Genomic DNA, 25951 nt, shown 5'->3' on the forward strand with positions numbered 1-25951 from the left:
ACTATGGCCTTTCCCAATGCAGCCAGAATTCGCAACATTCAGGCATTAGTTCTCCAGTTTCAATCCAATCACTCGCTTCTAGCACGGTGTTTATGCAATTACTGTGAATTATGGCATATTGCATCATGATCGTTCCCCATGCCAGGCTGCACATGCGTCCCCTTCAGGAATGCTTAGCGAGTCAGTGGAACCAATCACAGGGTCTGTTAACCGATCTAGTGTTGGTAAGCACTATACTCATCGCTCTCTGCAGTGGTGGATCACACAAAACTTATCAAAATGATGGCCCTTCATAGATCCGGTTCCACAGACCGTATTAACAGCGGACCCGTCTCTCACTGGCCGTGGAGCGCATCTTCAACACCACACAGTGCAAGGCCTATGGAGCCAACAGCAAATGTTGCTCCACATCAACCACCTTGAACTGCTTGCAATCTTTCTCGCCCCCAAGGCAATTCAAACTCACCTGGTTTGCAAAGCTGTCTTAGTTTGTACCGACAACATGACAGCCATGTATTACATATTAAAACAGGGGGGAGAGACACTCTCCAACTGTCCCACTTTCCCCAAGCAATCTAGAGGTGGGCCATTCACCACAAAATCTATCTCCTAGCGGAACACCTCCCAGGAGTGAACAACCAGATTGCAAACCTCCTCAGCAGACAGAGGTAGCAAATACACGAATGGGAATTTCACCCTCAAGTTCTCCTCCCATACTTCAAAAGGTGGGCAGTCCCTCCGATAGATCTGTTTGCCAAACAACAAAATGCAAAATGCCAAAACTTCACCTCCAGGTACCCACACCCGCTCTCCAAGGGCAATGCACCATGGATGAACTGGTCAGGGATATTTGCATATGCTTTTCTGCCTCTCCCACTCATTCCATTTGTGTTTCTGAAACTCAGGCATACATCCCTCACACTGATCCTAGTAGCTTCCACATGGGCCCGTCAACCATGGTTCACATCCCTGTTGAAGCGGTCTCTGGTCCCCCATCAGAAGCTACACCTAACATCCAGTCTCCTCACACAGAGCCATGGAGAATTCAGACACCCAGATCCCAAACGACTGAACCTTGCTATCTTGCTCCTGAAGTCATAGAGTTTAGTTATCTGAACCTTCCACCAGACTGCATGAACATAATCAGGGAGGCCAGAAGGCCTACCAAAAGAACCTGTTGCAAAGCTAAATGGAAACGATTTGTTATTTATTGTAAAAACAAACACATCAACCCTCTTGATGCTTCCATACAAAACATAATTTGTTATCTGTTACACTTGCACCAGTCGGGATTGGCTTACACCGCCATCCGGCTGAATCTTGCTGCAATAGCTGCGTATCTACAACATAGGCAACATTTATAGCTGCTCAGAGTGCCCTTAACTAAAGCTTTCATGGAAGGACTTAAGAGTCATACCACCAAGACTCCCACCTGCCCCAGTGTGGAATCTTAACATAGTCCTCACAAGGTTAATGGGGCTACCTTTTGAACCCATGTATAAATGCAAACTACAGTTTCTCTCCTGGAAAACTGCTTTCCTCATTTCTAATCACTTCACTGAGGAGAGTGGGTGAAGTACAGGCACTAACTATAGAAGAACCTTTTTTCTAACTGCACATAGATAGTGGTTCTGCGTACAAACCCCAAATTTCTACCTAAAGTATTATCTGCATTTCACATAAATAAGTCTGTAGGATTACCGGTATTCTTCCCTCAACCTGATTCTGTTGCAGAACGAGCTCTTCACACCTTACATGATAAAAGAGCACTTTTGTACTACATCAAAAGAACAGAATCATTTCATAAGACAAAATAACTTTTTGTTGCTTTTGCACCACCACACAAGGGGAATCCTAACTCCAAACCAAGTATTGCAAGGTGGATTGTTAAATGCATTCAAACTTGTTCTGCAAAAGCAAAAAGAACTCTAACTGTACTCCCTAGAACGCATTCCAATCTCTAGGTAGGGGCACTATGGCTTTCTTAGGAAACATTCCCATAGTTGACATTTGCAAAGCTGCAACATTGTCTACACCACACATATTCACTAAACACTATTGTGTTGATGTGTTGGCGAGACAACAAGCTAATGTGGGCCAAGCAGTACTTACAACACTATTTCAGACAACTCCAGGAGCTACAGGTTATCCACCGCTTTGGGAGAATACTGCTATATAGTCTATGCAAAGCATGTGATGTAAAGCTCACATGCCTCGAACGGATAATGTTACTTACCCAGTAAACTTCTGTTCTTGGCATGTACAGCTGTAGATTCACATGCGCCCACCCACCTCCCCAGGTACCTGTAGCTGCTGCAGTTCTCTCTTTAGTATACATACATAAGCATGGACATCTCTATTCTACTCTTACTAACTCAATTCTCACTCTCTGGGGGATAACAATCTAACAATGGAGTCGATGCCCATGTGTACTATTGCCAAAAGGAGTCACCGCCTACCTCGTTACTGGAAAAGACTTCTTCGAAGAAAAACAAACTACAAACATCCGGACCCAACACTAGATGGTAGGAGTATGCAAAGCATGTGAATCTACAGCTTTACATGCCAAGAAGAGATGTTCACTGGGTGAGTAAGGGAGCCGCTCCAGCTCCATAAAAAGTTGAAAATATTACCCATGTTTGTTTTTAGCGCTCTCTGGGCCCACCGGGTGCGTTGTTCCTGTAGCCTCTATTGCTCCAAATCTTAATAGGTTCCCGTCCCATTGGTTGGCTAGAACATCTAAAGAATATACAACAATTTGAATAATTATAGCCCATATGATTCCAGAGCGATAACATGTTGAAGTTATATTAACTCGACTAGTGGTTACTTGATGCCACTATAACTTGCACATGTGCCACTGCTGCAAATTTTGCTAGTTGTCCAAAACATTAATTTAAGCGGTCATTTGGGTGCTTAACTGGTTACAGGACTCCATTGACTTGAATTGTGACTCAAATGTTCAATAGTACAGAGCCTCAATGGCCACCTGAACACAGCATGAAATGCCAAAGATTCTCAAGGGAGGCAATCCGTTTTTTTTTTTAGTGGTGGGGACGTAACCTTTCTTAGGATGACACTAAAATCTCAAATTTGCTCCAAGAGCCTCATCTTCCTGACTGTACATGGTGTCCTATAGAAACCTGAAACACCTTTTACTTAGTCTTCTTTGCATCTAGCTCTGTGATACACTTGCAATCTGTCCCTCCTTCGATTCCCCCACTGTTCTCTTGACCCTTATTTAATTGGCAATTTTGCATCTTTATCTCTTATATCATGCTGATATACCTAACACTGCTTCTCAGACTTTGCCACCTTTTCTATTTCCCCATCTCCCTTACAGCTTTCTTTCACTTTCCTCAGTTTCATACAAACTCAATTTTGGCCTATTTGTATTATGAAGTGTTGCTTTAGGTTTCATTTCCTGTGCATTGTTTTTAAATTCAATATAGACTTTTTTGTTCTATTGTAAGACCAGCTCTATTTTGTACATCATGTAGCCACTCCTCCGCTGTGTAAAATTCGAACCTGAATTTTACAATGTGAGCCTATTATTGCATGCTTTAGTTTTTCTTCACTGAGCCTCGCCTTAGTGTCCCATGGTCTTTGGCTCTAAGCAGTTACTACATTGAGCAAATTAAATACATAAAGTGATCATATGCATGTTATCTGGTTGACATTTGGTGTCTAAACACATTCTGATTTTCCTCCTTCTAACTATTGCAGACTTTAAATCCCAACCTGAACCATCGCCTGTATTGAGCCAGCTGACTCAACGACAGCAACACCAAGTGCAACAAGTTCCTGCTCCTCCTCCTGGACTGGAATCCTTTTCGTCGCAATTGAAGCTTAGAGAACCGTCACCAGTCGATAGCTCAGCGGCGATTAGCAAGATATTGCAGCTTCCCAGCATGACTCTAGATAACCAAGCAATGTCTGTCCAGCAAACGCAACAGCAGAAACAGATGAAACCTCAGAAGCGAAGGATTGCGCCTGCTTCAAAGGTTAGTAACATAGTAAGCAGTTACTGTATTCAAACTCATTCTACTAAATTTGACAATATAGAACTCTAAGATGTGTAGTTTGAAGCTGCAAAGTCAGTTATAATGTTTATCATGGACATGGTTGAATGTTTAGTTTTGATAAGAACTTGGTGGTTTTATGAAAATAAACATGATTAGTTTACAGGTGATTCTATTTGGGCTCAAGAATTAACTTTATTAAGGTATGCAGAAAACGAAAGTCCTAAGAATGTTGTCTTTATTGGGGCTACATTGTGTATGTATTCAATTTCACTTGCAGCACGCAACAATAGAAATTTACAAAGAGAACTGCTGGCTCATTGGAACTTGCCAGACCTAATTGGGTCATGTTTAAAAGAAATTAAATGTAAAGTTCATCCTGACCCAAGTGAATAAGTTGAAGGAAAAGGACTTTGTGTGTCAACAATGTTAATTTGTAATAAGGAACTTGAAGCGAGAAAGTGACTAAAGAGAATATAAGTATGACCGTTTAGGACAAAAGGATTGTAGTCTTTCTCCGGTGAAGTGCGCAACGATTCTAGACCGTAGAGAGGATTACCAAAATCTTACAGTGGATCACAAAACTGCATTTGCATGAGCCCTTCGTTGACATATGTAACTCTCTACATCACGATAAACGATTTGAAAACAAAATGTTAATAAAATGGCCCCTTTTGATTGATACTTCTAACTTCAGATTCCGCATCGTGTGAATATTCCCTAGATGTCATGCTAGATCCGGAAACTTTAAAATAATACTCCTATGAGCTGGCATATAAAATCTACCCACACGTGTGGGCGTCTGTTCTTTTCTTTCTGAACCTTCAGATGTATATCCGAAGTTTCTCCTTTGACTTCAGGGTGAACTTTACATCAAACTTTATTAGGGTGTAATCAAAAAGTTACCTCTTAAGACAACAGGCTTTTAACCAAGTAGGGACCATCGCAAAGAGGTTTCTATGACTGACCCCCATGATGTATGTTTGGTGCCTGGGGTCGAAAAGATTCTAGGTCCTGCGATGAATGCTCCCAGATGAATCTGGTGGCCATACGGGACCACCATCGCAAAATTTACATCACCGAACACAAGAAGACACCACTGGTTGAAGCTGAAAAAAAGGTCCCAGTCCAACTCCAGGAATCCTCGTGGTCAAAGACTTACTGGTTCCTGTGCTGTGCCTTTGGGCCTCCAGTTGGACTTTTGCTGACAGGTCTTCCCTTGACACAGTCTGTGCTCCTTGAATTTGCTGACAACGGTGCTGTTGCCACCCCCTGCGGTGGCTGACTTAGCACTTACATCAGTGCTGGAAGGCAATTTGCTCCCCATTGTGTTATCAGACTCCATGCAGAATCCTCCTTGACAGAAATAGCACCTGGCTCACACCGGTATGCAGTCAATTGACAATCCTATATATTGCAACACCTTGCCATTACCACGTGGTACAACCCCACTTTATACAATCCTTTTCAGCACTAACTTAAAGAACAACAGATATAATGAAGGGGATAGTTATATCACACGATATAATTGGAAAAACGGGTATGAATAACTCAAAGGTGCTTGTGGTCTGGATACTTGTCCAAGTATTTGTATATCTGGTCCTGCTACAAAGGAAAGCACCTCCTTAGTGGTTATGTGAACAGAGGCAGAAGTTTTAGACCTGCAGCTCACCACTATGAAAGTGTGTTGGCTTAGGTGTTTCAACTTGGTCAGGCTCTTACAGAGCCTTGATTGCCACTTTGATTGTCATTTATTGAGGCCCTCTTTGATATACTTTTGGCCGCTTGGGTAAAGCAATGTTTGGGTGCAGTTGGTAATGGGCAGGCCGCTTATCACCATCCTCCTGCACTAGGTGGCCTATCCTTTCTCACATTTGACACCAGAGATTGGTGATATAGGTGTTCATTATAAAAGCCAATCCCAACACTTTTCCTACCACTCCACCGATCGTGAATTGAAAAGAATATAGGCATTTGGTAAACTGATTTTCTCCTTTGAACCTTACTCTGAGGTCAGTGAATGCTACCAGCTTTCTAGGCTTCCACTCCCATTCCCTTTGGGACATGGTGGCACAATTTTTACCAGATGTGGATGACCTTCATGTGCCCATTACTCAAGCTATTCAGGATGGTCATTATGTAGGGAGACTTGTAATATGCTGTGGCTTGGACACGACTGACTGCTACGGTCCAGTGATGGGCGCAAGTGTAGCACTTCGGCGCCACGCCTGGATGAGGTCTGTGGGTTTGTCCTCGGATGTTCAAGCATCCCTGATGGTCATGCTGTTTGATTGCGCTCACTTTTTTGGCAAGAAAGCGCATTTGACCCTGGAATAGTTTTAGGGGTGTATGGCCACAGCTTGTTCCTTGGGCCTGTTTGCTCCCACCAGACAATTAAACCAACATTTTGTGCTCTTTCAGTGGCTATGCTCAGGTTTTCAGTCTCACTATCTCCAGATCCTGCAGCAGGCCTTTCAGCTCTTTTGTGGCAAATGTCGTAGTTACCAGAGATCACACCAGGGCAGCAGTGTCAACTTGCAGCCCTTTCCACACCCCTCATGCATTGGCAGTTACAAAACCGCTTTGGTGTATCAGTGCTGGCACACAGTCACCGTGTCGGAGGCAGAATCAGATATTCCCTCAAGGGTTGTTAGGCCATCACTTCGGACAAAGTAGGTGCTCGAAATTGCACATCAGCACTACGTCCTACAATTTCTTTCTGCTCTGCTCCACCTTCCACCAACATCAGGGAGGATGACTGAGGACCATCTTTCTGCCTTGCAGCCTCATTGGCCACGGGGACCATAGAGAGGGTTTTTTTCCTTGGAAGTATATGCTGGGTGTTACACCCGCTACTTACTTGTCCTGAAGCAGGATGTAGCATTCGTCCTAATTTAGGTCTTCATTCTCTCCACGCTTTCATTTGGAAGGACACATTGAAGATGCTCAGGGTAGATCAGGTCATGCCTACCCTAGATTCTGGAGACTGGATGGTGGTGGTGAACCTGCAGGACTCTTATTTCTAGATTGTCATCCTGCAGGATCACAGGAGCATTTTCAGTTTGCAGTGCTTTCTTTTTTCCTTATGAGTGCCCCATGGGTGTTCACAAAAGTGATTGTGAAGGTCACAGCACACCTTCTGGGGTACCAGTCGTCTTCTACCTAAATAACTGGCTACTGAAGGCAGACTCGACCTGGCAGTCGTCCACCAGCTCCAGACAGTGCCAAACCACCTTACATCGTTGCCTTTTCTCTATCAATGTAGCAAAGTCACTACTGATTCCTTCAAAGACTCTCCCGTTCATCTGAGCTATTCTGTATACAGTACCGTTTTGTACATTTCCCCCTGAAGCGGAGGGTGCAAGACATTCACATCCTGATACTGATGTTTCAGCCTCGGTCCTGGATCTCAGTGCTGCTGACAGGGAGTGCCTCCTACATCCTGCTGGCTGAATATACTAGGTGGCACATGCGGGTTCTTCAGTGGCTCCAAGTTTCAGAGGGCACATCATCAGGGATACTGTTGGAATGGATCAAGATTTGGAAGTTGACTGCAAAAAATGGAAGTGGGTCACTGGCAGGCCCCTCTCTTTACCATAACCAGGGCAGACAGTGGCCACGGACACATCCCTGTTGGAATGGGAAGGCTATTTGGGACTGGTTGGGAGCAGAAGCCTAGACTCAGTTAATTGGAGTTTAGGGCATTTAATTTGGCATCAAAGGCCTTCCTCCCCACAATCAGAGGCAGGCTTATGTAGATAGTCTTGGGCAGAACCACCACCATGTCGTACTGCAGCCAGCAGGGTGGGGGTCCTCAGTCCTATGCCAGGAAGAGCTGTGGCTCTGTAAGTGGCTGGGCCACCAAGACTGCTTTTTGGTGTTAAGCCACCCGGTGGAATCGCTAAACGCCAGGGTGGACAAACTCCGTTGCCAACGCTTAGCGGATCACGATTGGCAGTTACGCAGAGCGTTCAGAATATCATCATTAACTACTGGGCCAAATTAATAGTAGTAGAACAAGTTTGACCAGAAGTGTGTGGTACTTGGTACTGGTGGGTAGGGACATTTGCCGTCAGATCAAGCTACTGTTTCAAGAGGATCTTTAACAGCAGGGCAGGGTACTGCACCTGGGGCTGCACAGTTGGCATCTCCTTACGGACACTTTTAGCTTTTTTGTGGTTGGCAGGTCATCCTTTCTCAATTTAAATTTCCTATTGTGGTGATATTTTTGAGAGGTTTGCCTCAATTGTTTCTGCCAAAACCATTTGTGATGCCACAGTAGGACTTGAACTTTCTCACTTTTTTGATGTGCCCCTCTTTGACCGCCGCACAGTTGTCTCTTCAGACTTCTGACATTGAAAATTGTCTGTTTGAGGCATGTGTGCTGTAGAAACACATGCTTTGCATAAGTCTGCCATCCAGTATTGGGCTCGAATGATTAATGATTGGGCTGTGCGACTCTTCCTCTTTGTAATTCTGCACAGGGCCATCAACGCTATCTTCATATTTTTTTTTTTTGCTGCTGATTGGTTCGAATATAACCTCCTGCGCTCCGATTCGAGACTCCATCAGGCTCCCTTCAGTACTCTTGTAGAACCCCACTCTATGGTATTGTCTTGATCGCGTAGTTTATTTGCATCCGAGCGATCACCCTTCTGAGTATCGGGTCTTTGACTTGATTCCTCGGCCCATGCCTGGATGGGCCTCCTTTTCACCACGTCCTCTACCTTCGGAGAATAACCTTCTAGTGGAACACACTCTGTTCCATTTTTGTCTAAATTGTCACTTCAAGTATCCTCATACCGACCAACAACCGGTTGCATCTTATGTGTCTCACCCGATCGAGAGGAAAACTGTGTGGCCTGCAAGTCTTTTAGATCCAAAAAGAGACTTAGAGATCGACGTGCTTGACGCTAAGAAATGCAGCGCAAGCAAGTTGACTATGTACCGGACATTGTTTGGTTGACAACAAGTTGAAGATGAAGAAGCTTCAGCACCACAAGAGTAATCACTATCGATCTATGATTCCGATTCAGAGACACTATCCGATGACGACTCGACCTCTCCAACTGGCACAGGAGCATCAGACAGTAAGTACCTATACCCCTGATCCAAAGCATCGGCTTCAACCAAAAAGACTGCTCACAGTCCTCCACTGCAAAAAAGCCATGGCGCGCACTGAAAAACTGATTCAGTAGCCACACCCTCCGTCTCCTATCCGAAAATTGGGCCTGCAGCATCGGCCCCCACCTCTTCAGTCTTCGCACCGAAACAAACAGTCCATTTCGGATCCGACCACAGCTCCCACTAAATCAAAGCTTCGAACACTAAAATGCTTAGTTTTCAGACCAAAAACTAATAGAATAGTACTTCAACCAGTAAAACCTCACTCCTCTAAGAAGTTATCTTTTGAAGAGGCTTTGGACATTCCTATTCAGCCTCTAAAGAAAGAGAGGATGCTGCCATTAGCTCATTGCACATCCCTATTCCACCTTCACCCACCCCAGAAACACCACCTCCACCATTTACTCCACCTCACTTCACATTTGTCTGAAGCAGGTTACATATCTCCTCACTCTCCAATTGTAGAGGATGATGGGAATATTCCACAAAACATACACCCAGGGGATGTTAGGGATGGCTGACATTGAACCACATGGGGAGACAGACCCTGATCTACTATCCCACAGGACCATCACCACCTGATGATGCTTCTGCATATCAGGATTTAATAGCACTGGGAGCAACTTTCCACCGGGTCCCCCTATATGAAGATACAGTAGAGGAGGATTTTCTTTTTGAAACTTTGTCTAATGCACAAAGCGGCTTCACAATATTTACCACTCCTTAAAGGCATGACATGTCACACAGACATTTTTAAAGTCCCTGTCAAAGCTAGAATCATAACACTACACATTGACAAAAATTATAAGGCAGCACCATCAGATCCTACTTTTATTTAAGGTCAGTTAACCTTAGACTCTTTGGTAGTCTCAAATGCAAGGAAGAGGGATAACTCCCAAACTTCAGGAGACGCACCACCTCCAGAGAAATAATCTAAAATAATAGATGCTTCTGGGAAACATGTTACTGTTACGCTTCCGTCCCCAGTCTAGTACTCCTCAGGATTCGTGTGATGCTATAGGGTATCCACCTCTTGATATCTCCAACTCCAGCAGTTATTGCATGGAGGGTTAGAGCGATCAAGCGAGGGAAGGGTAGGAAGGGAACAGCGGGGAGTAGAACCTGTAAAAGAAAGTACACCAGAAATATAATAGAGACCTGCAACGCTAGTCTCATTAATTCTCACTAGGAAGAACGACGCCTAATGCTGGCCACCAGGCGCTTACTATCCTTGTCTCTCCTGTTAGCAACCGTATTCCATCATACCTGTATGCAGACAAACATTACCCAGAAGTCAACACACCAGCCAACCACTGTGTGTCTCTAGAGCCTCTGAGGGAAAACCCCCACCCAACTGAGTGAAAGAGATAGCTGGGGCTGAAGGGTTTCCCACAATGCAACTCCGCACAATTCAAGGACTGCGGGTAGATTACCAAGTCGTGGTGTTCCTCCCTAAACGATGAAAGTACTAAATCATACAATATCCATATGGGGGACCCCTCACGTTACTGTCTCATGTGGAAGCCCTGGTCCGATAGGGCAACCCCCCTTGCCGAACAGCTGTTCCTTATCCCGCGGTTTATTCACCGCCCCAAGGAAAACTCCAAACCGAAAAGAGCAACAGAATTAACGAGTTCCCCTTTTGCTGACAGGCAACAGCAGCGCTCCTGCCTCGGAGCCCTCTGTCCGGATCACTGAGGTTGGGGTAATATGAATCGGAGCGCCGCTCCGGTCTAAAGGTCTTTGACCGGGGGCTGGTCTCTAAATACCAGCGGCACCTGCGCTGCTCGCCCCTCCGGACTGAGAGCAGAGGTACTTAACTGGCATCAGGCGAAGTCCCCCTGGCCGAGGTGCAGATGACGGCGGTCTTCTAATGCGGGGAAAACCAGCTGCGTCTTGAGATCGGGAAAGCCGCCAGCTTCCTGAGTGCTTGAAGTCGGCACCGTCCGCAGAGAGGCTGCCGGGAACAAGGTTGTCTCGAAGCTGCGGGAAAACACGTAGAACAGACTGATTCCTTCCCGGCAGGAAAGAATGGGAATAAACGACGGACTCGTTTACTGGAATTACGCACAGCTTCCTGTGTGCGTTGCATCCTTTTATGGACGCGACTCCTCCCCATATCCCATGGCCTTATGAGGGTTGTAGGCTAGGCAGGCGTGCGGACCACGATCCCGGACAGTTACTGCTCAAGCAGCTAATCATTTGTGTTTAGCCAATAGCCAAGCACTATTAGCAAGATATGATGGAGCCCACTGGGATGAAATGGAGGGGCTCCTCCAACACCTCCCTGAAGAGCACAGGAAAAGGGGACAGGAAATTGTTTATAAGGGAAAACTTATTACCATTAATTCCATCAAATGTGCTTTAGATGCATCTGACATGGCTTCCAGAGGTTTAAATTCCAGCATCTTCTTACGTAGGTATGCATAGCAACGTGTGTCAGGATTCAAACCTGAGGTACAACAAACTATTCTAAATCTTCCTTTTGATAAGAAAAGTCTTTTTGGACCTCAAGTGGATGCAGCCCTTGAGAAAATGAAAAAGGACACAGGTCGTAAAATCAATAGTGTCTCTACAGACGAGCGCATACTGTGGTTCCTTTCGTAGGCCCAATTACAAACAAGGTGAAAGAGCTGCCACGTCGGACAGCATTGGGGTAGCATACAAAACCCATGGTCAAACCTCTTACCAAAAAACCTTTTACAGAGGTTCTTATAAAGGAAAACATTTTAAAGGAAGAGGCCGAGGGAACAATACATGTTTCTCAAACACCAATAACAAACAATGACTTCTTTATCATTCCCCCAGACCACTTATCCGATGTCAGGAGTCATCTTCAACAATTTCTCACCACTGGGAAATCAATTACAACAGATCAATGGGTGTTGGATATTATCCAACAAGGTTACTGTCCAGAGCTCATTACGACTCCTCCAAATATTTCACCTCACAAACACAAACTGTCCATTCAACATTAAATTCTCTGACAACAAGAAATAACAGCTCTATTACAATAAGGAGCAAGAGAACCAGTTCAAAAACAGTTTAAGGTAACAGGAATGTATTCACTATACTTATTTATTCCTAAAAAGCATGGGTCACTGTGACCCATTCTCGATCTCAGAGCACTAAATAATTACATCATATCAGAACACTTCCATATGGTCACACTTCAAGAGATCATTCCTTGTTACAAAAATGAGACTTCATGTCTTCCTTCGATCTAAGGGACGCCTACTTCCATATACCTATTCATCCCGCACACAGAACATAGCTCCAGTTTCCAATTTAGAATAACCATTATCAATTTAAAGTTCTTCCTTTCGAGATTACCACTGCACCAAGTGTATTCGCAAAGTGTCTAGCAGTGCTAGCAGCACATCTGTGCAGACAAAACATTCATGTCTTTCCATACTTGGACGTCTGGCTAATAAACGCAAACAGCCTCAGCCTTGGCAAACAGAATACTCAACAAACCCTAACCTTACTACATCAACTTGGATTTACCATCGACCTACAAAAGTCACATATACAACCAGCCGTCAAACGACCCTACAGGGGCAATGCCAAACACACATTCAGTATTAGCATCCCCCAAATGCAAACAGAATAAAGAGCATAGCAACATTAATTCAACTGTTTCAAACAGGGAGTCAACACCCAGCCAGAACATTTCTGCAACTTCTAGGCATGACGGCATCTTATATTTCAATAGTTCCACATGCCAGACTACACATGAGACCTCTGCAGGAATGTCTATCTCATCAATGGACGTAGTCACTGGGTCAGCTTCATAATTTAAGTGTTGGTAGACAGCCGCACACATCACTCCCAGACGCAGTTCCACAAATAATTCTAGCAGCAGATACTTCCCTAATAGATGGGGGTGCACATCTCCTAGACCTCACAATTCACGGGATATGAGATTCCAAACATAAGGGTCTCCATATCTGACCTAGAGCTGCAAGGTGTTGACCTAGCAGTGATAGCCTTCCTACCTCCCCTACAACACAAAGTTTCCAATCTTCATAATAATCAATCCATTGACTTACCTTTTTTTACCCCAGCAACTAGACTCTGTTGCAGAAAGGGTATTACACACTTTAGATGTCAAAAGAGCCCTAATGACATTGCAGTAGCCAGCCCTGGGGAGTTGTGGTCCCCTAGGGCCAATAGGATACGGGAGAGGCTCCCCTTCATTCCTTTTTTTGTATTTGCCCCAGGAAAGTGGCGGTCCCCAGGGCTGCCGTAGGGCCATGCAACACCCCTATCTTAATTAACTTTAAATAATTGAATCACCCGTGGAGGTGGCGATGTCCCAATCAGAGTCCCAAGATGGCTGCTAACACTTCCTGGTTAAAATGTTGGCAGCCAATCAAATTTCAGTAGGATTTTGGGTTCCCAGATATCTATATGTTCGAGACATTTGAGCTGTAGATTTCATGCTTGTGCATAGTTCGTCATCTAGTGTTGGGCCCGGATGTTTGCACTTTTTTTTTCTTCGAAGAAGTCTTAGTAGTCACGAGGTAGGTGACCCCTTATATAATTGATTGGATAAATGTTGCTCCCATTCTCTTATGGCACTCAGTTTGACGTAGAGACACATTGTCATTGACCCAACAAATAATACAGGATTTCCTATCCCTTGAGCTCAAGGAGAACATTTTATTGCTAAAGTATGTGAAAGATACTTTATACACTCTTGATTTAGGTAGCTTATTTGAATCGCCAGAAAAATGTGGCTCTGTCTCGAAACAAGTACTAAAGACCTGTGTTATGATCGCTGCTAAAGAAGGGAGATTGAATGTACAGCGTAATAAACCTACCGTTAGAGAATATATTAAAGGGCCATTGCAGGTTGAGGGGATATCCCCATATCTGGACTTTGTAACAGTCCCACGGCACATGTTTATTTTCCTAAGGTTTCGGCGCCATTATATCCCTTGCATGTTGGGCCACCCTGCTGGTATCTTTTCTTCGAATGATCACCCGTGTTGCCCATGTGATGACACTTTGCGACAGTCTGATTTGCACATCTTTTTTTCTGTACATTTTATTGTAACCAACGGAAAAAGTTTTTAATTCCGTTTTTACGTAAGCACAATTTGAGACAATGTCGTTTGGCTCTGTATTTTTTACGTATTGCCTGATCCGCTAACCTGTTAGTTTTGCCTCTTTTTTATGTATGTGTCTCAAACCCAGGAAATCATTTGACTGATACTGATGAATTGCTTCTTTTAACATTTTTAACAGTGATGTGTACATACATTTATGATTAACTTGTATTAATCTAATAAAGTAATTTTTATGATAATGAGGTGACCCCTCCTTTCGGTGAAGGTGCGCATGGTCAACTCCATCTTCAGATTGTTTTTTTCCGCCATCGGGTTCGGATGTTACTCGCTCCGCTCCGCTTCGAGACAGATCCTTCGGTTTCCCTCGATGAGTAGACGACTCACCCATGACTGTATTATTTCCGATTGTGTACTCGATTCTTCGTGTTTCGTGTTTGTTTTGAAAAAAAACCCTCTTGTTAGAAATGGGATTTTTGGTTGGCTGAGGCGTGTGCCAAAGCCAGGCAGAAACCGCCACTCTAGTCAGGGCAAGGAAGTTGCACGCCAAAGATAACCCCTGCTCTCACCCCCTTGGTAGCTTGGCACGAGCAGTCAGGCTTATCCCGGAGGCAATGTGTAAAGCATTTGCGCACGCACACAGCAACAACATCCCAGGCACACCACAAAAGGAACTCCACACAAGGTTATATCAAAAATAGCCTTTGTATTATCATAACACCTTAGAATAGTAAGCACATATTATACATGGTGCCAATGGCACTAGGTCATATTTACAGGGGATTATTTACACCTGACAGGGCCAACTGGACCACTGTCAGTACCATCACAAAGTGAACTTAGTAAATGTAGAATTTATCATAAACATAGAACACAACCAGTGACTACTGGTAATCACTGTACTTAGCATCGGCCTGTAACAAACTACATTATGCACAGCATCACATCAGGCGCGAATTACATTCTGCGCCAACCTCACCATCATAACCACATGAGGCACTCACCTCACACGTCTAAACGCATTAGACCCTGACCTCCTAAGTATAACTACATTAGGGAATAAATCTCACTAGCATAAACCATAATATGTGAACCAACCTCATAACCATAAAACACATTGAGAGGTATCAACACGGGTGCGTAAATCATTTTACAGGAACCACATTTCCTAGCACCCAAAATTACAGTAGGGCCTGGTGCCCTATAAACCTAATAATCCCCCTGGCCAATTGGACATCCCAGAGGGGCTCACCTGCCCTCTGTCCTAAAGTCAGGGCTGCTGCTAATGCAGCGACAGTCAAGGGTGCGCACTTTGCGCAGGTCTAAACGTAGCAGCTGGCACCAAGTACTGCGCAGCTGTGTAGGCAAAGATGGGGGCAAAGGAGTGCGTCTCACTCCTGAATTCAGCATGTCCTCTAAAATGAAAGACCTAAACGGTGCAGCTGCCCACTACTTGCTGGGCAGGTGTGAAAGTTAAAATACGGCATTGGCTCTCACTGACCCTTGAAATCAAATGTGCCCAACATTAGAGCCAGCTGGCTCTGAGAATAACCATGTCTCCATGGAGCGCACGGGCTCCTGAAATAACTATGCGCCACTAAAGAAGAAGAGCTTGCCCCCAAGCACTGTGGAGCGCACTGGCGCTTTAAATAAATATGCACATGGTGGGGCCACACGGGGCTCTAAACTAATTCTGCCCAAGCGTTGGAGCCACGCACGGACTCTGAAGATCATCATGCCCCTCTCGTTGGAGCACACTGGCGCTCAAAACAAATCTGCCCGACAAAAAGAACTTGCAACCAGCGTTGGAGCCACACGGGGCTCTATAGTTAATTAATGCCCCCATAGCGTTGGAGCCGCGCACGGGCTCTAAGAATAAGTTTGCACCGGTCTGCAGACATATGCCCTTCCCCCCCCCCCCTCCCCCGCCAGCCGTCTCAGCTTTCCGGCTCTTGGCGGGGAAAGGCTCCTCATCGTGTGTGGGGGGGGGGGGGGGGGCACCGGCAATGTGCCTCGTGCCCCCTCCGCAGGAATCAGGCTGCGGCGCTTGCAGTGCTCTCTCTCATCAAGGGAGCCCCGCCTTCTTCATGCGCCATACTTCACCCGGTCCCCCGTCTCGGGACCGGGACTTCCAGAGTGGAGCCTAGCGAGGCTCCAGGCTGCGGCCTCCGTCTTCCGGTCCTTCAGCGACCCCGCCCCCGTCACAGGCAGACTTGCCTGACTTCCGGGGCGGCCGCGGCGAGACTGCAGCGGCAATCTCGGCAGTGGCAAATGAGGGGTAGGCTCACTCTGTAAAAAAAAAATAGGCAGCGGGGTGGGCACCCACTTTAATTACGGCAAAGTCGTGGGGTGGGCACCCGAGCATAAAAATAATCACATAAGCGGGGTGAGCACCCGCTAGCGAGCACATAAGCGGGGTGGGCACCCGCAGTTAAATTCGCATGACGGGGGAATCCCTATGCTGAGGGTTCCCTTAAAGACAATCGCAGCCCAGCGCTGCAAGGGCAAGGCACCGAGGTTCCTCCTACCAATAGAGGGCAAAGTAAGATAAAGCGCTCCCAGGCGCTAGGGATAAAAACACCAAGTCCAAGAAGTCCTGGAGTCCCAGCAAGGCAGAAGGGTCCCAAGAAGCAGTCCTCCAGGCATCCAGGGGCAGGGCAGGGCCCAGGGAGGCAAGCCTTCCCCTGAGCCCCAGCAGCAGCACGCCCCTGGTAGATTCAAGTCCACAAACAAGAACATTTACTTGGGGTCACAGCTCCTTATTTATACAGTTAAATCCTTTGTCTAAAACTGTAGGGCGAGGGGAGAACCAGATACAACTGGTTCTGGAGCACTTTGTTTTGCTCAGCTCCCCTCTCTATTCACAGGACAGGCCAGGGACATCAGACGTACCACAGGAGGTGGAGCCAGCATTGTGGAGGGAAGGCCCAGCCCTATTCAGGTCCCAGTTGCAACTCCTCCCTCCCATCTACATGCAGATCTCTCCATTCACCACCGGGCAGACTCACCCTGGCTCCTGGAATTCCCCAGGCCTCTCAGCTCCTGTCAATCACAAGCCAGACATGCAATTCACATCACCCAGCACACAGAAATGCCAACTTCTAAAAGTGGCACTTCACCACCAGTCACAATAAATCTGCGCACACCATTGCGCAGCATTTATTCTCATGAGTTCGCACATACCAAACTCGCCCCTGCACTCCTCTCACATCAGGAACTACCATGGACACACATATCTCCCATGCATTCCTATGGGAGGGCAGGCCAGTCTCACTAGATGTAACACAGAGCGCACACACTTTACACTGGGACACAGTGCTAAAGTGCCTAGAGGCCTAAAACCACTAACACTACATAGGGAAAAAGGCCAGGATAAATGCAAAATGTATAGGGGTGAACCTGCCAAAGGGGCCAGGTCCAACACCTCTTTAGATCGGAAAGCTCGTGGTAGGCCGTCTGGCCTAACCGCCTCCATCCGACTTGCAGTCGTTGGAACGAACTCAGTTTAAATACTGCGCTCTGTGCCACGCGAAATACCAACGCACCGATTCACACGAAGTGTGCAACCTGTGTTTGTCACCAGAACACAAAGAACAGGACTGCGACGCGTGTTAAGCTTTCCGTTCCAAGAAGATGCTGCGTGACCGTCTGGCTCAACGATGCAACATGCAGAGCCAACGCACAGACTCCATTCCATACCTCTTCGGACCTGAATCTGAAGAAGCCGGTGACGCAATAGGGACCGAGGAAGAGCAGGATCTCATTTTTGTTTCGGAGGAGGGCTCCGACCAGGATGGACAACGTACTGTAAGTACAGTCCCCTCTTTGCCCTGACTCCCAAGCCAACATGTTAAAAAGCATGCTCCGTACCAACCCGCGCCCCCAGTCTGCACCGAGACGCTTACGACGCCCTGCCTTCTGGTTCGGCTACCCCAAAGCCCTCCAACTCCGCAAAGTCCCATTCCAAGTCGGGCACCGAGCCGAAGCCTTAGGGATCGAAGACCAAGTCCGGCTCCGATCATCACCAGTCTGCACCTAAAAAACCCAACTCGGATATGAAAACACCAGCCCCAAAACCATTGGCACCACAACAGACTGATACACCAAAGTCACCCAAGAACCATAGTCTCGGTGATCTGCTCTAAAAACCGAACCCGAAACTGAAGATTTTGGTCACACATCCAAAAACTGGCCACATTATTACCAAAGTGACTTTAAAAAGAGGGGCTACTACTGAAGATGAATACCATATTCCATTAAAGAAGAGTACTGTTCGGACAAATCCTTCCCCTCCTCCTCTTCCTGCTCTACCTTAGCCTCAGCCTCTCTGTGCCCACTTCACCGGAGCACTCACCACCATATATACCTGACGATCAGGGGGATGGGGATGATGATGATGATAATGATGACAATCAACCTGCACCTATAGATGAGTGGGATGACTATAATACTGACTCGCCCACAGACAATGACCCTGACCTATACCCTACCAGGCCCTCTCCACCAGATGACAGTGTAGGATATATTGAATTGCTTGGCAGGGCTGATAATTATCATGGGGTCTAGCTGCATAAAGAATCCCTTGAAGAGGATTTCCTCTTTGAGACATTAAACAACACACAAAAATCCACACATATGTTGCCCATGCTTAAAGGAATGACCAGACATGTCGATGATATATTTAAGGATCCCGTCAGGGCACGTATCCTTACCCCCAGGGTGGATAAAAAATACAAACCTGCACCATCTGATCCAGTCTGCATAAGAGGGCAATTACCCCTAGACTCTGTTGTTTCTAATGCAACCAAAAGGGCAAACTCCCAGGCCACTGGAGACGCACCACCCCCAGATAAAGAGTCAAAGCTCCTTGATGCTTCTGGGAAGAGAATAGCCTCCCAGGCAGCTAATTTCTGGCGCATATCTAACACACAAGCGCTGCTAGCCAGATATGACCGTGCATATTGGGACGAAATGGAACAACTTATCCAATTTTTCCCCCCCAAGAACATAAATCTAAAGCGCAAGACCTGGTACATGAGGGGCAACTAATTTCCAACAATCAGATTAAGTGCTACCTAGATGCAGCGGATACATCGGCCAGAGCAGTGAACACTAGTGTTCTTTTAAGAAGGCACACCTGGCTACATATATCAGGATTCAAACCGGAGGTTCAGACCTCAATATTGAACACACCATTCGATAAAGAACACCTATATGAGCCGGCGGTAGATTCTTCACTTGAGAAGATGAAGAAAGATACAGAAGTGGCTAAATTAATGGGTGCCCTACAGTCTCAACAAGGCAGTGGTTCCTTTCGACGCTCATTTTATCGAGCAGGGTCCAAAACCATGTCCTCGGACACTGCATCCACATATAAGGGCAATAAACAACCCGCGGGTTCCAAAACTTACTTTAGGAGTGGTTATAGGGCAGAGGGATAGGTTCCAGCACACGTACCTCCCCCTCTAATACAAAACAGTGACTTGCCCACAGTTCCCCCAACCACTTAACACCTGTGGGGGGGAAGAATGTCACAATTTCTACCAAAGTGGCAGTCAATAACAGACAAGTTCTTCTAATTATCCATTCTGGTTACTTCCTGGAGTTCATCAACACTCCTCCAAACTTTCCTCCAAAGTCACACATACTTTCACCGAATCACCTACACCTCCTCAAACGAGGTAAAATCCCTTCTAGGAAAAGGAGTCCTAGTGCCCGTAGCATCAGAACATCAAGGGTCGGGCGTGTATTCCTTTTACTTCCTAAATCCCAAAAAGGACGGGGCGCTCAGCCCAATATTAGATAGCAGAGAACTACATTTTTAGATAGTCAAACTATTTCCACATGGTAGCACTTCAACAGGTGCTACCTCTTTTGCAAAAAGACAAATTTCTGTCTACTCTAGACTCACAGGATGCGTATTTTCATATTCCAATCCGCCCAGCTCAGCGCAAATTTCACAGATTCGTGGTAGCAGGCAAACCTTACCAATTCAACGTACTCCCATTCGGAATCACCACTTCCCCCAGAGTCTTCACAAAACGTCTGGCGGTAGTAGCTGCTCATCTAAGAAGACAAAGCATGCATGTCTTTCCATACCTGAACGATTGGCTCATCAAAGCCAGCATGTATCAACAATGCCGGAAGCACACTTCCGTAACCATTCAGTTACTCTTTACCAACTGGGGTTTACAGTCAATGTGTTAAAATCACATCTTCAGCCAGCCAAAACTCCGATCTACCTAGGAGCCACCTTAGATACTTAAAGGGCTCTGGCGTTTCCCAACGCAGACAAAATTCGAAACATGCAGGCGTTAATTCTCCAGTTTCAAGCCAATCAGTCCCTTCCAGCTCGAGTTTTTATGCAGCTGTTGGGAATGATGGCGTCTTGCTTCATAATCGTTCCCCTTGTCAGGCTGCACATGCGTCCACTTCAAGAATGCTTAGCCAGTCAGTGGAACCAGTCACACGGTCTATTAACCATTCTAGTGTTGGTAAGCGGACGTACTCCTCGCTCACTGCAGTGGTGGAATACACAAAATTTGTCAAAAGGACGGACGTTCATAGACCCGGTTCCACAGCCAATATTAACAGCTGGGAACCTCATCTCCAACAACACACAATGCACGGTCTGTGGACCCAACAGCAAAGGTTGCTCCACATCAATCATTTGGAGCTAATGGCAATATTTCTAGTTCTCAAAACATTTCAAGATCATCTCTCTGGCAAAACTGTCTTGGTTCGAACCGACAACATTACAACTATGCATTACATACAGAAACAGGGGGGTACACATTCTCTCCAACTGTCCCATCTGAAAGAGAGACGTTAGTGATAGAATCCTTACCTTGGAATTACCCCCAGGTGTCAGACTGGATCCAGAAAGTTTTTGTCAGCAGTACCCCTGCGCATCGGTAGGCGTTGTTGTGCGGTTCCCCGTAGGTCGTCGTCGTAGTCGCCGAGATGACGTCGCTGGAGCTACTTAGATGAGCCCACGCGTGCTGATGTCAGTTCTTTCTTTTTCCACGACAGCAAGCGCAGATCCGGGAGAGCGGTACCCCCAGTCAATTTTTGACTGAGCTTTTAAAGACTTTTGTCTGTTATTTTGAGTCTCTGACTCCTGGTGTATAGGGATGCCCGGTTTTAAGTCCTGCGAGGCTTGTCCCCGCATGATGTCGGTGACGGACCCGGACCGCGAGTGTCTCTACTGCCTGGGGCCTGACTACGACTCCCCGTTGTGCCCCGACTGCCGGGCCATGGCTCCGAAAACTTTGTGGGAGCGGTCCCGAAAGTTGCTCAAGGCCCGGGAGTCGGCTCTGTGCCGTTCAAGGGCCCGGTCCCGTGGGAGGTCGAGGGACCGGTTGCGGAGCCGCCACCATCGTTCGACGAAGTCTTCGCACTCGGGGTCAGGTAAGACGAAGAAAAGAAGTCGAAGAGGAGGCGTCGGTGCAGGTGGTGCTGGTGCCACCTGCGCGGCTCCAGAGGAGCCTAAACAGTTGTCGATGGCCTTACCCGCCTTTCCCGGGTCCGTCGGCGACTCTGGCCTGCTGCACGAATTCCTGTTTGCTATGGCCCGCCTATTTGGCCCGTAGGACCCGCCAGTGCATCTTCGGGCCATGCGGGCCCGACCGGTGGTCCTCGCCTTCCTTCGTCGCCGCTCTGGCCCTCAACCCCGTGGATCCATGCCTGGATCACAGCCTCATACGACCTCCACCGGCATCAACGGCGCCGGCCGGCTGCCGCCATACCCAGTTTCCTTCCTGACGTGGACACGGTGCCGGAAGGGTGTCGACCGACGCCAATTCCGATGCCGATGGGGAATTTCTATCCCTTTCTCCACCCACCTCCAATCCCACCGGCTCTGCAGGTCACGGAGGAGCGGGAGGGGTCTGAGGACCCTTTAGCAGCTCATTGCGAGTTAAAGCCGGACTGGGAGGAGTATTTGGAGGACACAGGTGGACTGGATTTTTCTCCAGAACCTGGCGAACTGTCTCCTTCTACCGTTGCTACAGAGGAGGCTGGTACTTACTCAGAGGTGTTGCGTAGGGCGGCTTAGGCTCTCGACCTCCCTACAGTGGCCGTCAGGACTAACCTCCTGTTAGATGTGCTTCGGCCGGCGTCTTCCTCTGCCAAGCCGCTGCTGCCCTTCAATGACGCTCTTTCGGACGTTCTTTTGGGCACCTGGTCCAGGTTCTACACAGGGGCTCCTGTGGATAGGAACGTGGTCCGACACCATCGCCCAGCCTCGGGCGGCCCCATTTTCCTCTCCCAACACTCTACCCCTGAGAGCTTGGTTGTCCAAGCCTCTGCGTCCCCCAGCACATTCCCTTCCCCACCTCCGGACAGCGAATCCAAGAAACTGGAGAACTTTGGGAAGAAGATATTCTCTTCTGCCAGGTCAGAGTTGCGGTCTGTGAACACCGCATGCCTCTTGGGCCGTTATTCCCACTCTGTGTGGGATACGGTGGCACAGGTGCTGCCTCGTTGTCTGTAGGAGGCCCAGAAGGTGCTCTCTCAAGAGATTGCAGAAGGGAGAGACGCAGCCAAGTTCACGATTCGTTGTGGCCTTCACACAGCCGACTCGCTGGGCAGAGCGATTTCCATGACAGTAGCGCTACGCCGTCACGCCTAGCTGAGTACGACTGGCTTTTCAGGGGATGTCCAGAACACTCTGATCGACATTCCCTTTGATGGCACTCGCCTTTTTGGCGATAAGGCAGATAGTGCGTTTGAGCATTTTAAGGACTCGCGGGCTACGGCCAAGTCCTTGGGCCTTTTGGCCATGTGCACTCCTTCGACTTCTGCTTTTCGCTCCTTTCGTGGCCAAGAAAGAGGCGCTCCAGCACGTTAGTTTACGAGCCACAGGTCTGTACAGCAACAGTCTCAGCGCAGCCGCGGACGTGGGACCCGCCGTGGTGGGTCACGGGGCCAGCAGGCGGGTCTGTCCACCACCACCCCTGCTGCCACTGCCTCCAAACCTTCCTAGTCCGATGTTTCAGGCCCACCAAACGCCAGTGGGTGGCAGGATTCGTCATCACCTCCCCCACTGGCGCACCATCACTTCAGACAGGAGGGTTTTACAGATAGTCCGAAGGGGCTACTCCCTCCCCTTCGAGACTACCCCTCCAGCCATGCCACCTCAGTACCACCGCATGTCGGGGTATCACTTGGCACTTCTCCAGCAGGAAGTTGCGGTCCTCTTGGCCAAGGGGGCAATCAAGCGCGTTCCGACGCCAGAAGTAGGTCGTGGTTGTTACTCCCACTACTTCTTGGTTCCAAAGAAGGACAAGGGCCTGCGTCCTATCTTAGACCTTTGGAACGTCAACCGCTTCCTCTGGAAGGAGAAGTTCAAGATGCTCACACTTAGTCTTGTCTGCCCTAGACCCGCAAGACTGGATGGTAGCGTTGGACTTGCAGGACGCTTATTTTCATATCCCCGTCCTGCCCGCCACCGGCGTTGCCTACGGTTCACGGCAGGCCACGAGCACTTTCTGTTCACCGTGCTCCCCTGTGGCCTTACCAGCGCCCCTCGGGTGTTCACGAAAGTGATGGCGGTGGTCGCAGCTCATCTGTGCAGATTCAGTCTTCTCCTATCTCGATGACTGGCTGTTGAAGGCGGGCTCGCCCCAGGCAGTCGTCTTCCACCTCCTGATGACGGCCGACCTCCTGCACTTGCTGCGGTTCTCCATCAATGTGCCGAAGTTGCACCTGATTCCATCTCAGAAGCTCCTCGTTCTGGACACAGCGCAGTTTCGGGTTTATCCTCCCGAACAGCGAGTCCGGGACATTCGGGCTGTGATTCCGATCTTTCGGCCCTTGTCCTGGGTTTTGGTCAGGTGACCTTGAGGCTGCTGGGCCTCATGGCCTCCTGCATCCTGCTGACAAATCATGCCAGGTGGCATATGCGGGCTCTGCAGTGGGACCAGAAGTTCCAGTGGGCGCAGCATCAAGGGGACCTGTCCAAGTACGTCCAGAGCTCGGAGGTCACTGCACAGCAGTTGCAGTGGTGGCTGACGAACCAGCATTGGGTCAGTGGCAGATCACTCTCCCTTCCCCAACCGGAGCGCACAGTGGTGGCGCATGCGTCCCTCCTGGGGTGGGGTGGGGTGGCCACATGGGAGAGGCGGAGATCAGAGGCCTCTGGTCTCTGGCGGAGTCCAGGCTCCATATCAACCGTCTGGAGCTCCGGGCGATCCTACTTGCACTGGAGGCATTCCTTCCCTCTGTCAAGGGGCGAGTAGTGCAGATGTTCACAGACAACACTACCATGTGGTACTGCAACAATCAAAGTGGGTGGAGTTGTGGACCCTACGTCAGGAGGATCTGCGTGTCTGGACATGGCTGGAACGTCAAGGCATTTCCTTGGTGGTTCAAACACTTGGCAGGTTCTTTGATCGCCAGGGCGGACAAACTCAGGTGCATGATGTATCACGAATGGCGTCTTCACTCGGAGGTGGCACAAGGTCTCTTTCAACAGTGGGGAGAGCCTTGGTTAGATCTATTCGCCACCGAAGAGAACACGCAATGTCAGCAGTTCTGCGCGTTGGAATTTCCAAGGCGGCACTAGCTTGGCGACACTTTTCGTCTCAAGTGGAGTTGCGGTCTATTGTACACCTTTCCGCCTATACCACTTCTACCCAGAGTGCTGAAGATCAGGCGTGACCGGGCCCAAGTCATTCTTGTGGCCCCGGACTGGGCTCGAGGAGTGTGGTATCCCAAGCTACTCAGTATGAGCGTGGATCCCCCGATCTGACTGCCTCTTCGGGAGGATCTTCTGTCGCAGCAGCAGGGGGCGGTTCTCCACCGAACCTGTCCAGCCTCCACCTCCATGCGTGAGATTGAGCGACGACAGTTGATTCCATTTGACTTGCCTCTTGAAGTCTGTGATGTGATATTCTGGCAGCCAGGCGTCCCTCCACTAAATCGGTATACGCCTACAGGTGGAACAAATTTGTGGTATGGTGCAAAGCAAAGGCTGTGGATCCCCTTTCGTTCCTTTTTTATTTGACCCGGCAGGGCTCTTCTCTGGGCACTATTAAGGGCTATCTTTCTGCAATTTTGGCCTTTCTCAGGGTCCCTGATCCGCCCTCTCTTTTCAAGTCCCCTGTCGTAAATATATTTCTCAAAAGCATTACTCACCTTTTCCCTGCTATTCCGTTTGTGATGCCACATTGGGACTTGAATCTGGTTCTTACTTTGATGTGCGCTCCTTTTGAGTCGCTTCACAACTGTCCTCTTCGTTTACTAACTTTGAAGACTGCTTGCTGGTTGCCATCACCTCTGCTAGGCGTGTGAGTGAGCTCCAGGCTCTTTCCTGTAAACCTCCTTTTCTGTCGGTTCATCCAGACAAGGTTGTGCTCCGCACTCATCCTGCCTTGTTGCCAAAGGTCATTACTCTCTTCCATAAAGGGCAAACTATCATCTTGCCCACTTTCATTCCGCCGCCGCAACCTTCCAGAGAGGAAGAGAGGCTCCACCGTCGGGATCCAAAACGTGCACTCTCCTTTTACCTGAATCGCACTGAACAGTTCCGGGTGGATGACCAACTCTTTGTTAGCTACATAGGCGCCAAGAAAGGCCGGGCTGTACACAAGAGGACTATCTCCCGCTGGGTCGTCTTGTGTATCAAAGCCTGTTATTCTCTGGATAAAAAGGAACCTCCGGTGGGGTTGCGCGCCCATTCTACCAGGGCGACCGCAGCTACTACTGCTTTGGGACGTGGTGTCCCCCTGC

The 25951-nt window shown here is 48.0% G+C and overlaps 1 protein-coding gene across 6 annotated transcripts in view; it reads left to right on the forward strand.

Annotated features, from left to right (window-relative positions):
- The window catches only part of UBAP2 (ubiquitin associated protein 2), a 1669217-nt gene that overhangs the window by 765681 nt on the left and 877585 nt on the right, over window positions 1-25951 (forward strand). For all 6 annotated transcript variants that reach the window (XM_085628825.1, XM_085628795.1, XM_085628777.1 and 3 more), the window contains exon 13: window positions 3727-4004. In XM_085628825.1, coding sequence (XP_085484951.1) covers window positions 3727-4004 — 278 coding nt within the window. The remainder of the gene's footprint in view (window positions 1-3726; window positions 4005-25951) is intronic.

Source organism: Triturus cristatus, chromosome 2_1 (assembly GCF_964204655.1).
Source record: "Triturus cristatus chromosome 2_1, aTriCri1.1, whole genome shotgun sequence".
Taxonomy (NCBI): Eukaryota; Metazoa; Chordata; class Amphibia; order Caudata; family Salamandridae; genus Triturus; species Triturus cristatus.